Here is a 13015-nt window from a genome sequence, read left to right on the forward strand (position 1 = left end):
CAGAAATTCCCTAAATCATGAATTATCACAATTCCCTTATTAAGTATATGTGATGTATATTTCATATTTCAAAGAAAAGTATACGTGATGTAAGCAGTAAACCAAAAAAAGAAGATTGGAAAAAAAATTCCGTTGCCGGGACTCGAACCCGGGTCTCTCGGGTGAGAGCCGAGTATCCTAACCAGCTAGACTACAACGGATTGCTCTAAGTAGTCTTTTACAAAAACTTGAGTAGATATGGTGGCCTATCTTGACATTGTACCGCGTCTCTGACCAGTGCTCATTGTCATTGAATCGTACGTACGATGTCATGCTGCTGTAACAAGTACGTATAGTATATATCAACAAAAACAAAACCTCAAAATATTTTTCGTTCCAAGATTGAATAGTTTTCATCTGATTCCAAAGCGATCCAAAGTCGTAATGGCTGATTACCAAAAAAAAAAAAACAGCAAAATAACTTTCATTCCGGGGAGTTTGGATAGTTTTCAACTGATTCCAGTGCGCACAATCACATGGATACCGAAAAGGTTTCACAAATGCATCTCAAAATTCACGGATCACGTTCCGAGTGAATGAATCGAGTGCCAACTCTCAGAAACGGAGATAGGGGTTTTACATTGCTTATTGTGCAGAAGAAATGAGATTAAAAGAGTTGTCTACTTTCAAGTAAAGCAAGATAATGTGTTGAGCTTCATTGTTCTACTCGGCCGGCCTTTGCCCCAGAACTGATATATCTTCGTACCTTTTCTGCATTTTCAGCAAACAGACTATATCAACAGAGGATTTGGGTTTTTCAAAAACAAATTAAGCTATACAGTATTGCACATGAATAAGGGTAACAATGAGGCAATCTGCATCTAAAACGATGAGTTAAGCTAGGTCCAAACTCAGAATTATTGGGTAGCAATGTATACATAAAGGAGTTACTCCTTCCATGTTTTTTAATATGACGCCGTTGACTTCTATATTTACGTTTGACTATTCGTCTTATTCAAAAAAAATCATTATTAATTATTTTGTTATAATTTGATTTATTATTATAGGAACTTTAAGTGTGGCTTATAATTTTGTATATTTGAATAAAATGAATGGTCAAACATATATCCAAAAGTCAACGGCATCATATAATAAAACATGGAGGGAGTATATAAGAAAATTGCTCTAAGCTGAAAAAAAGAAGGGAAAATCATTGAATCGAGTACACATTTCACCAAATCACTCTAGGGTATGGGCAGTGGAAATGTGGAATGCAGACAATGAAGATAGGGAGGGACACGTCATAATGTTATATTTGCATACGATACAAAGGTCATGCATAGACAAAAACACAAACAAGATGCAATACTATGTTAGATAAAAATGTAGTAAATATGCATCTGCAACCAGAAAGTTGTCCATAGCAAAATCAATATGTATATTCCGTATGGGGTATTCACCAATGTGAATCCCCTCAAGACAGTTCACTCTCCACTTTGGAATAAAACAGATTCCATATACTTTGGTACATACATTTATGTATTATATTCACATGGGCTTCACCAAATTATCAGTGCCATTCGAAACACAGTTTTCCTTCATAATTGCTGTATTTTATAAGTTGAAGTATAATCATACTATATAGTTTCATGTAGTGCATCCAGTAAATAAACCAAAGCAATTTACCAAGTTTGCTCGTCAACAAATTTTGCACAGAAAATCAAGTGCATCACAAGTCCTACTTTCTTAACTGCACAACTATTGTTGGTAAAAAGATTCATCCACAACTTCTAAAAATTGGGTCTAGGCACCACCTCAGTGGCGATTCAGCACCAGGCAGGGGCTCAGCGCCACGATTTGCCCTTGTAGGCAGGTTAGGCGGGCTACCCGCCTCGGTGGGGATAGCCCCTGCTTGGTGGGGGCAGGCAGAGGTGGCACAGGGAGGCAGTGAGGATCGGAGGAGCTCACATGGAGGCAGCAGCAGGGCTTGGATGAGCTCACAGGGCATGGCGCTGCTTGATGCTCTGTTTCACGTGGCGTCATCAGGCTTGGGCATCAAGAGGGAAGTACTACAGCTGGTGAGATGAGTTGTATCGAACGGCTGTGATAGCTCAATGTCCACTTGCACCATGAGGAGGCACTCTATATAGTTTCTCTATACATTGATCCCCTCTCCCCCTTGCTACCACCAGCCGCCCTCACCTTTCTCTGTCTCTCGTGACCACAGCAAAGAACGAGATTACCATCAGGGTAAACAAGCAGTGTCGTCCTCACCCTCCTTCAAATTCGTCTCTCTTCCTCTCCTTACCCTATTTCCCTCTCCTTTTGCTCCATCTCCCTCCCTCTAGATTGCACCATGGGCCCATGGCTGGCGTGAAAAACAAGTGCTCCTCCTAAGTCCTAACTTGCTCTATGTACCCTCCCCTATGCTTGAATACATTGTTTTCCCCTGCCCCCTAGGCAGTCTCAGCAGGTCTAGGCGCTAAGCACCAGGTAGCCACCCAACTAGCACCTAGTGCCTTCTTGAACCATGTTCATCCATGCTATGTGTATGTGGCATAGGAAATACATTTAAGTCAAGCAGAACACAATGCATGCAGGTTTCAGATTCCTAGATGGTGATTTTCGGAGTATAGCAGCTACCAGCAGGATCCTGAGCCATGATCAAAATACATAGACTTTTCTTATGAAGCATGCCACAACATCGCTGATTCTAGACTTTAACTTCACAACATGTTGTTTAGCATAATACCAACAAATAACTGATAAGCAGAAATTTCTAAAGTGAATTCGAGTATGCACAATAAAAATACTACGGTGTAGCCTCAGTTTTTTTTATGATTTCGCCATCTAAATTCGATGGCATGGCAAAAAAAAAAAAAAACATTGCATCATAAGGATTTTGATCAAGTAACGATCAAAGCAGGTCACCCTCTTGTTTCACAAAGAAAAGGAGAATCCTCAAGGAATTCTAGAACCAGAACAAAGATATTGCTAGGTACCAATTTATAGACAGAAAAATCCTAAACAAACAACTATTGTAGCACGAAATGTGATCAAACAATCTCTACGCGTGGCTGTTCCTCATTTTGCACAAACAAAAACCACGAATAGATTGTTCGCACTTCCACAACGGATCACTCCCATCACGACGGAGAACAAAATTTCAACGAACATACCGATAGAACCCTACTCAGATCACGAATACAATATCTAGAACGCCACGATTCAAAACACGCGACAAAAAAGAAACCTAGAAAGGGAGAGCATCACAGAGGGAGAGGGAGGGAGAGAGAGAGATAATTACCCCGATGTTGTTCATCTCCCAGACCTTGTGCACCCCGTAGTCCACCGCCTGCAGCGAAACCAAGAGAGCGCAACATGAGATCGGGTCAAACGGCGACGCGGCGGCCGGACAGATCTGAGGGGAAGAGGGTGGGGGGCGTACCCGCTCGCCGGCGAAGGCTCCGGCGACGACGAAGGTGACGTAGACCGCGTTGCGGCGCATCACCACGCGGTAGAGCGCGTCCCACAGGCCCATCGCGCTCGGGACTCGGTCACGGCGGCGGCGGCGGCGGCGGAGTTGGTGGGGGGACGGCGGGGGGTGGATTCGTTGGGCCAAAGCGAGATGGGTCGGCGTGTGGCGTGGCGTCCTCTCGCTTTCTAGAGGTCCGATCTGTCTTTTAGATTCGTGCCGTCTTTGAGAAACGCCCCTCGGCCATTCGTGCACGCGTGGGATGGATGGAGGGCCTGGTTAGTTTTCAAAACAAAATTTCTCACGCTTATTTGATATATGCACAGAGTATTAAATCTAGGGGAAAATCTAATTACATAGTTTATGTGTAATTGTGAGATTAATCTTTTAAGCCTAATTATATCATGATTTAATAATATAGTGCTACAAACATTTGGTAATGGCAAATTAATTAGTTTTAATAAATTCGTCTCGTAGTTTCTGGCAGAATCTGTAATTTATTTTATTATTTAACTATACTTTAAATGTATGTTTGTATATCTAATGTAACAACCAAACCTAAAAATTTTCCAAGACTAAACAGGGCTGAAAATGGTCACAAAAACTTTTGAGCGATCGACGTTCGTTTCCTGCGTTCGAGGAGATTTTTTATCTTTTAGCACTCAATTCGTATGTCTTTTATCTTTTACCATCTAATTCACGTGTCTTTCACAATATACCATAGAGAGTGCGAATTTCTTTACTCCATACCACTTTCTCATCTTTTCTTCTATTTTTTTCCTTCCCATTTTATCTTTTATTTCAGCTGGATGGACTGTTTTGCCCCTAGGCCCACCTGCCAGGATATCTGTATGCGACCTGCAGGAGATAGTATCGGGGAGGCAAAACGACGATATCTGCATGCTGCATGCGATTTGCCAGTACGAGATCCCTCGAGCAGGCAAGGATAATCGAGTTCCCTTCTCTGATCCGATCGATCTCAATTTTGTAGTACTTGTATTCTGGCAGGTGTACATAGGGGCAAAACAGTCCATCCAACTGAAAAGAAAAGAAAAAATGGAAAAAAAAGAAAATAGAAGAAAAGATAAGAAAGTGGTGTGGAATAAAGAAATTCGCACTCCCCTATGGTATATTGTGAAAGGCGTGCGAATTAGATGGTAAAAAATGAAAGGCATGCGAATTGAGTGCTAAAAGATGAAAATCTCGCGTTGGAGCTAGCGGGAGAAAAGATCACCTGTTTTTATGAGCATGCTTTTTAAACCCCTAAACAACATGTCTTTTCAAAACTTCTATATAAAAAAGTTGCTTTGAAAAATTAAACTAATCCATTTTTGAAGTTTAAAATAATTAATACTCAATTAATAATATGCTAATAACTCGCCTAGTTTCGTTTGATTTTCTTCTTCTTTCTTCTCCTTCAAGTTTCACTCGCTCTCCAACTGAGCCTCTTCGATTAGCTTTAGTTCGTGACTGCACTACTGCAGCCACCCTCCACAATTAAACCACGTCCGTAATCGCAGTCAATCAGACATGGTTACAAATCATCTCAAATCCTAATTATTCACAAACTTCAGTTCAGTAATTAATTAATGAAAAGAATTACCGCCGGAGACAAATACAAACGAACAGATTCGCCACGAGCACACAGACACATCCACAGTTCCACACACACACTAACATAATCCACACATCCTCACGCGCGCGCGTGCGCGTACACCAGAAACCAATCGTCGCCAAGATTGATACGGTCTTGTTTAACAGAATCCTCCGGCGCGTGCTCACACTCTGCTCGCCATGGGCGTCTGTATGATGGCCGCGTGTGCTCCGGCGTGCAGCGACCCGGCGCAGAGCAGCTGCGTCCCGGCCAAGATGATGGTGAACGTCTCCAACGCTCGCTGCACAGAGACCAAAAGAGAACCCCAAGAACAAGCTCAGCTCAGCTCAGCTCAGCTTCAAGAACGAGGAACACGCGGTAATTAGTTCAGAAGCTAGTTGGTGGTGAATTTACGTACCAGGCTCGGTGGCCTCCATCCGATGCTGATCTCCTTGCACGCCAGCCTGCGATTGGTTAATGTGTTAATTCGCGAGAACCTGCAGATCGATCGAAGATATATAGAATGGGGATTTTGACCGGGGGCTTCTTGGTGCTTACCCCATGGCGAGGAGGGTGAGGGTCCAGGTGACGAGGGAGGTGGCGGCGGCGGACATCATGCTGGAGGGGTGGCCCTGGCTGACGTCGTGGAGCCCGGTCAGCGAGGTGGAGACGCCGACGACGCCGGCGAGGAGCGCGAAGATGACGAAGAACCCCGTGGCCAGGTTGCCGATCGGGAAGTAGATCGGGAACATCCGCACCGGCGGCGACACCCCCTGCACTGCATCCACACCACGCACGCAAAAAAACGCAACAACACATCAACCGAACGCAGCAACACGTACGCGCACATCCATGCGTGATGTGCGTCCAGGGTTAATTAATTTCAGACGCGCGCGGGAATCTGCGCTGCGCTTACGTGAGTTGAAGCTCTCGTCGATGCTGTAGTTGATGGCCCAGCCGGCGATGACGGCCACGACGACGTACATGATGAGGTTGAGGAAGAGGAGGCCGGCGGACATGGAACTGGGACCCCCCGTCGCCATTGCTGATCTTGCTCTTACCTCTAACTCTGCTCCCCGAGAAAACACACTCTGCGCTGCTGCTGCTGTTGTGCTGATGCTTCGATCGATCGGGAGCCAATATATACGCTAGAAAGTGAAGTATTATAAGTGAAAAGATTGCAGCTGGGGAAGACCAAATACAGCAGATTTTTCCTCCTTTTGTTGGTTGCTTTGTAGGTAAGCCAGACAGGTATGTATTCCTTTCTGCTATCAGGAGAGATTTCTGCTTTTGCTTATCTTCAAGTTCAAGGGAGGAATATCCAATTCTCCATCTCTCATCCATCCAGGGAGATCATCAGATCATCACGCATAGAATCTGTTCTTGTCTTTGTTCGCAAGTGTATCTGTGTGTAAGTTTACATGAGCTGGCTACTGCATCTGTTTTTTTTTTCCCCTTTCGTGTGAAATCGGCGATTGGTATCCGTCTATGTCGTTCGATCAGATGAGCTCGGTGGAGAAAAATAGTTTTTGAGTATGATTTATACGGGATTAATTTGTTAGCTCAAGGTGGCGGTTAGGCCAGTGCATGACATAGTTACCAATACTGTAAACTAAGTAACCAAGTCAAATAAGTTTTATGGGATAAAACTTCTCTCCCATGTCATAAAACTCCTTTATTTAATGATCCTGTGAAGTCAAAAGTTTTACTAATATGACACTCTATTTAATGTGTATGACACCTATATAAAATATATATTAAGACTGGTCTTACTCTGCCATACATGGTTGCCACGCTTCACTATATTTGAAGGTATGTTTACCACTGTAGCCCAAGTCGGGGCGAAACTGAACACGAGCTTGGTCAAAAACTGAACTCAATCCAATTTGCTGCAAATTTGGCTTTCTCCATACAGATTACACCTAGTGCAAAAAAAAAAATAGTTTACATAGGTCATAGGGAGTAGAGAAGAGAAACAGGGCCGGCATACAATTAGGGTTGCTTGGATGGTTGTATCAATTACTCATTCTATTTTAAAATATAACCATTTATAGAATTAAAATTTTATAGTATGGGATATAAATAATATTGCATTGATTACCATGGGGATTATTGTTTAGCTTTTACAAGGAAATAGCCCAACGGCACATATATATAAAGGAACAATAATTTGTAAATAAAAATTTTATATAGTATTCTTAGCGATCTAAAAGCAAAGATTGAAAAATAATGTATGATGAAAAAGCTCTAAAATCAATTCCAAATTTAAGTTTAAAAATTTAAATTTGGGCTTACAAACAGAAGCGTTAAGGGTGAATGATTCTAGAGTCAATCGAGCACTTGGAAAGAGATCTAACTAATTCAATACTCAAATTTTATCACTAAAGTGACTAAAAGATGATCTTTTGACAACTTTTGACATAAACTTAGTATTTATAAATAATTTTAAATAACTTAGAAATGCTTATATTCTGGAATAGATGTATTAGTCTAAATAAGTTTGTTAGGTTCGTTGCTTAAGGAGTTTATTATGAATATTATATACAAGATATTTTGTTTAGTCCCGTGAATGTTGAATTGTGGAGTGACCTTGACTACATCTATTTTTCTGGTAAGAGTACCTCATGCAGTTCAATGATGAAAAGTATTCATGTCTAGTATATAATATGCTAAATTTTAATAAATATATATTGCATATGTAATGGTGAACAAAAACAGTGATTTTTCAATATATATAAACCAAATGATCATTCACTATGTAATCTAAATTTCATATACTTTTCATGCCAACCTCGTATTCCACCAAAACTTCCCACCATTTTGATTGTGCCCCCAACTGCCACACCGCTCTCTATTGTCAATGGCTAGATCCGACGGCTAGAAGCTCAAGACCTCCACACATTAAAGAGCTGACGGGATGACGATGACAGAAGGCTAAGGTGGTGTTTAGATTAAGAAAATTTTTGGAAGAAGTGTCACATCAAATGTTTGACCGGATGTAGGAAGGGGTTTTCGTACACGAATGAAAAAACGAATTTCACGGCCAGCCTAGAAACCGCGAGACGAATCTTTTGAGCCTAATTAATCTGTCATTAGCACTTGTTGTTACTGTAGCATTTATGACTAATCATAGACTAATTAGGTTCAAAAGATTCGTCTCAAGATTTCTTTCATAACTATGCAATTAGTTTTTTGGTTCATCTATGTTTAATGTTTTATTTAGGTGTCTAAAAATTCGATGTGATGTTTTTGAAAAAAAAATTAGGAACTAAACAGGGCCTTAGGTTGAAGAAGATGGATGCAACAGTTTGGCATATATGTCGAGCTCGTTGTTGCACTGCTACAAATTAACCTATGGGTTAATTGTATCCATGCCATTATAAATTTCATGGTTTTGAAAAATACCATTACTATTTACGAAATCGTATGCGTGCCACTGAAATTTTATCAAATTGCAGCCATGCCACTTCCGTCACTTTTTTCCATCCGCATGCTTCGTTTCCGTCTTCTTCCCGACTTCAGCGGCCGCTCGCCGGAGAAGGCGTTCTTCACGAAGCTGTCGACCCCGGCCGTCCTCGTCGCCACGTAGGCCAGCCGCCGCCACCCTCCGCTGCTCCTCCAGCTCTAGCAGCAGCAGCAGCAGAGCATGGCCCACCTCCTCCTCGTCGGCGCCTCCTGCAGCTCCTCACCGTAGAACCTGAGCGTTGCCAAAAGTGCGCGCCATAGAACCCGAGCGCCGGCTTCTCGCCGTTGACCTCCTGCAGCTCGAAGAGCTAGAGGTGCATCTTGAGCTGGAAAAACAGATAGCCGCCGCCCTCCGCTCATCCTCCAACTACAGCAGCAGCAGAGCCTGGCCCGCTCCTCCTTGCCGGCGCCTCCCCTCCGCTTCCGCACCATCTCCCCCGTTGCTGCCCGCCCCCTCATGACGGTAGCCGCCGTCGATGCACCCTGGCCTCCCTCGTCGTCGTGCTGGCCAGCCACCGTCGACTCCGTGTCGGCCTGTCGGCCACCACCGCCCTCCACTCCTCCTCCAGCTCCAGCAGCAGCGCCGGGCCTGCTCATCCTCATCGGCGCCTCGCCTCCGCCTCCGCGGCATCTCCCCGTCGCTGCCTGCCCCCTCCGCTCCTCCTCACTCCTCTTGCCGCCCATGCCGTCCCCAACCCACTCCTCTCCCTGTGGCCCACCGCTGGCCGTTGGGGCTCTTAGCCTCTTGTTGAGGAGATTGGGTCAGCCACCTGCTCGCCGGTATGCTGGGAGTGCGAGGTCGTCATGGTAGGAGATGGAAGAGTAGATGGAAGAAGGAAGAAGACGGAAAGTGGACGAAAAAATGACGGCAGTGGTATATCTATAATTTGACAAAATTTCAGTGGCACACACATGATTTCGTAAATAGTAATGATATTTTTCAAAACCGTAAAGACGTATCTAATTAACCCTTAACCTATTGTCTCCTACCCAGCTGAGCATTAGTCAATGGTTATCAGCTACAACAATCCCCACCGTGGCGAATCCTTCTTCCTTTCTCCTCCAGCCGACAACCTCTATTTCCTTTCTAATGGTCTCGCATCCTCGGGAATGAGAGAGTGGGAATGTGAGAAGGATATCCTAAATAGAGTGTGTAAACATTTATTGGTATTATAGGAAACAGGATCCCCATGGTAGCAGTCAGGAAGTGGACACGTGTCTCCCTCAAAGACTTGGGTCAACTATGCAGAGCCGTTACTAAGGGGTTGGTCCCCTCGAGGTGATGACCCAAATCTAGATGACCTTCGGCTATTATACCTTGGGCGGTCGCTAGCTCAGGTAGTCCAAGGTTAGTAGGACCTCTCCTGATATTATGTAATTATCTCTTTTTTAGTGTCGCTTTTCTTGGGATGTGGGTACCAAGAACATATATGGGGAGAACTTACCAAAGAAAGGGGGTGGAGTTTTAGAATATTGACTGCCATAGTAAACCAAGCAAAAAAAAATCAAACACGAATAGGATATTATACACCACAGCGCCCCAAATCTGTCTAAACTCCATGAGCATTGTCTTGCTCCTGATCAAGGGGAACTCTTGTGTTTGATTCACCACGCACATGTTCACCCCTGGACCGAACATGAGAAGGGCTATCTCGGGCTCGTGCTCTTGGTGCTCGTTCACCAACAATATTCTTTTTTCTTGGAAAATGATCATCGAAAAACACCTTTGACCACTTTTGTAACCATATTTTTTTTATAAAAAATGGAATAAAAAATAATAGGCCTAAAAATAGGTATTGGAAATGTTGGAAACAAAAAAATATGGATGAAAGCATGCTGGTATGGATTTGGAACACCGAACTGTATAACCAAATCTAACTTAACATAACTACATAATATGATCACATCAATTCAAGTTTGCACCAAATTATCTATCCTTTATTCCTTTACCCATATACTTATGGTAGATATTTGGATGAGAAGTTGATAATCCTATTCTAAACTAAGGATAAAAATGATTTAAAACAATACAATTTTTGTTACTTTACATAAATTGTCGAAAACTTTATATATTTATTATTTTAACTATTTAGTGGTAACTTCGATACACATTGACAACTTTAAGAAACTAAATTTTAAAAAAGTGTTTGAAAAAAGTGACTTGTATATTAGTTTTCAAAATCCGATTGGAAACTTTCGCACCATTTACATCCTTATTCTAAACGGTAAGTCAAATGGGAATAAGTATAATAAATATTGGAGTATTTGACAATACAATGATTACCTATAAAAGGTAACTTCTTATCCGAATAGAAACAATCAATAAACCACAAAATAGTTTAGACAATGGTTTCATCAACGGGTTAGGTCGCACAGATAATATGACTTGTTTTAAATGACTAAATTTTAACTCTCCAAATCAAAATTTAGCCATTTATTTTAGTTTTGGCAACTCGAATTCATAGAGCATCTCCAAGAGACTCTCCATCCCCACTCTCCAAATCCTGGCAAGGGGAGGATGACAAGAGGGTCCCATCCACGTGGGACCCACACATAGCAATTGTGCTAGTGGGGGAATAAGTTGTTAGATTTAGCCATTGAGGACTCAAGATTAGCTATTCAAATGGCATGACAAGTAATATAGCCATTCTCTTGGAGCATAATTTTTATGCAAAATTGCTAAATTTAACTATAGCAATTGAGATGGCCATTCTCTTAGAGTTGCTCTTAGTATGCCAAAATTTAGAGACTACGGTTATGCACATCTTTATCAATAATGGATTGTAATTTAGCAATACTATATTCTTTTAGTGTTATTATGTCTATCTTTATGTTGATAGTTGATAGTCTCTGGTAAGTTATTGTTCATTTTATTTAATTGCAGTTTTTATAATAATTGGCTGTAATTTATTTGAAACAAAGATCGGAACGTTATTTCATTATAAAAACCGTTTAAACCGTTTCCGTTTAATTTTCACACTTTATTTTTTTTATTTTTAGCTATTAAGATTTCTGAGTGGTTCGGTTGATACTCGATAGGGGCCGCTCAGCGCCGTCGCCGCCGTCTGCCTCGAGAGCTGGTGCCACGACCATTCGATCGAACCAATCCCGCACTCTTTTCCATCGAAGCGGGGCAACGATCTCTGCTTCCGGAGACGCCCCCAGTGAGATAAGCGAAAACACGTTTTTACAAATGAAAAATAATTTTTAGATAAAACTTTTATATACGTGTCCATAGCGACTTAAAGGCAAAATGGGTAAAAGAAACCATGATGAAATACACAAAATCAAGTTCAAAATTAAGTTCTAAAATTTAAATTTTGGCTTATAAGCAATTGTAACTGCGAAACCATGGAGCCCAATCGTTTCCATCATTTCATATTTCCATCAACCTGATCCATCCTCCGCGTGTGAGTTTGAGAAGAAACTAAAAAAAAGCAAACAATTTAGAGTCACTTTCTGGTTCTCTACCGATAATATTATAGTGTTAATAAAATTAATTTAAGCCATTGATTCAAAAGTGTATTAGTATTTTGTTAATTAATTGATTATGAATATTTTGTAATTTAGTTTGTTTTAAACAAAAAGAGAGTACGTACCACGTATGTGCCTCACGACAGCCCGACAGAACAGAACAACATTTCAACACCGATACGCGAGCATGCGGCGGTGGCGAGCATGCGATCCGCGGCCGTGTGCGCCCACACTCGGGTAGGCGACAGCTAGCACGACCCAAAGATCCTTAGTTTTCCGAGACTCATAATGATTAAATTTATTTCTACTTCAACTAATATAAAAATAGATGATAATATAATTTAATTATAACTATTTGATAAAAATAAATTAACGGTGCAGTAGAGAGCACTGGGTGCTCAACAAGGAAGTGAGTTTGGGAAGTATGAGCTCCGAACCCCATGACTCGCTGGAATTTTTTGTATTTTTAATTTTATTTATTAAATAATTTACAAATTTGATTTTTTATTTCAAAAATCACAGTTCTAAACTGTTGCCATCCTCTAGGAGGACGGAAAACGTACGTGGCAAACGGCGTGGCAAACGGCGGAACGGATGGGAGTCGACGCAATGATGGCCGAACGAAAAAATATGCATTTGACACGGCAAGGGCTTTTTCAGAAAAAAGACAGCACCGGTCATTACTTGCGGAAAGAGGAGGCATAACTTGCGGTTTTGTAGAAATGTTCTTGTCGCCCTCTATAAAGGCAATAAGGGATTAGATGAAAATTTTCTTCATGCCTCCGTTTTCACGTCCATCCGTTCGACTGCTTGCCACGTAGGCTTTTCATCCTCCTAGATAGTGGTAGGAGATTAGAAGCTTAATTTTCAAAATAAAAAATCAAATTTGCGAATTATTTAATAAATAAAATTAAAAATCCAAAAAATTCTGACTCGCTGCAGGACTTGAACGGGGCCCGCACATACGGCCCAGGCCCATGATCTATTTTCAGCCCAAGTCAAACGGGGGCGGACAGACGCCACGATTT

At 41.9% G+C, this 13015-nt stretch overlaps 1 protein-coding gene and 1 non-coding gene across 2 annotated transcripts; both read right to left on the reverse strand.

The window, feature by feature from the left end:
• Positions 1 to 127: 127 nt before the first annotated feature.
• Positions 128 to 200, reverse strand: TRNAE-CUC. The gene has a single exon. It is a non-coding gene; the product is annotated as a tRNA-Glu (tRNA).
• Positions 201 to 5028: 4828 nt separating this feature from the next.
• On the reverse strand, positions 5029 to 6175 carry LOC102709744 (membrane protein PM19L). The gene is made up of 4 exons (XM_006655237.2): positions 5965 to 6175; positions 5607 to 5826; positions 5467 to 5512; positions 5029 to 5349 (listed from the first exon to the last, which is right to left on the reverse strand). The coding sequence occupies exons 1-4, from the start codon at positions 6089 to 6091 to the stop codon at positions 5233 to 5235; spliced, it is 510 nt and encodes a 169-aa protein (XP_006655300.1). The 5' UTR covers positions 6092 to 6175; the 3' UTR covers positions 5029 to 5232.
• Positions 6176 to 13015: the final 6840 nt, after the last annotated feature.

Source organism: Oryza brachyantha, chromosome 5 (genome assembly GCF_000231095.2).
Source record: "Oryza brachyantha chromosome 5, ObraRS2, whole genome shotgun sequence".
NCBI classification, from domain to species: domain Eukaryota; kingdom Viridiplantae; phylum Streptophyta; class Magnoliopsida; order Poales; family Poaceae; genus Oryza; species Oryza brachyantha.

Coding starts and splice junctions, on each gene's coding strand:
- LOC102709744 (XM_006655237.2), bottom strand. CDS start 6,091: ATGGCGACGGGGGGTCCCAGTTCCATGTCCGCCGGCCTCCTCTTCCTC. Junction 5,827..5,964: donor CGACGAGAGCTTCAACTCAC/GTAAGCGCAGCG, acceptor GTGTGGATGCAG/TGCAGGGGGTGTCGCCGCCG. Junction 5,350..5,466: donor GATGGAGGCCACCGAGCCTG/GTACGTAAATTC, acceptor GTCTCTGTGCAG/CGAGCGTTGGAGACGTTCAC.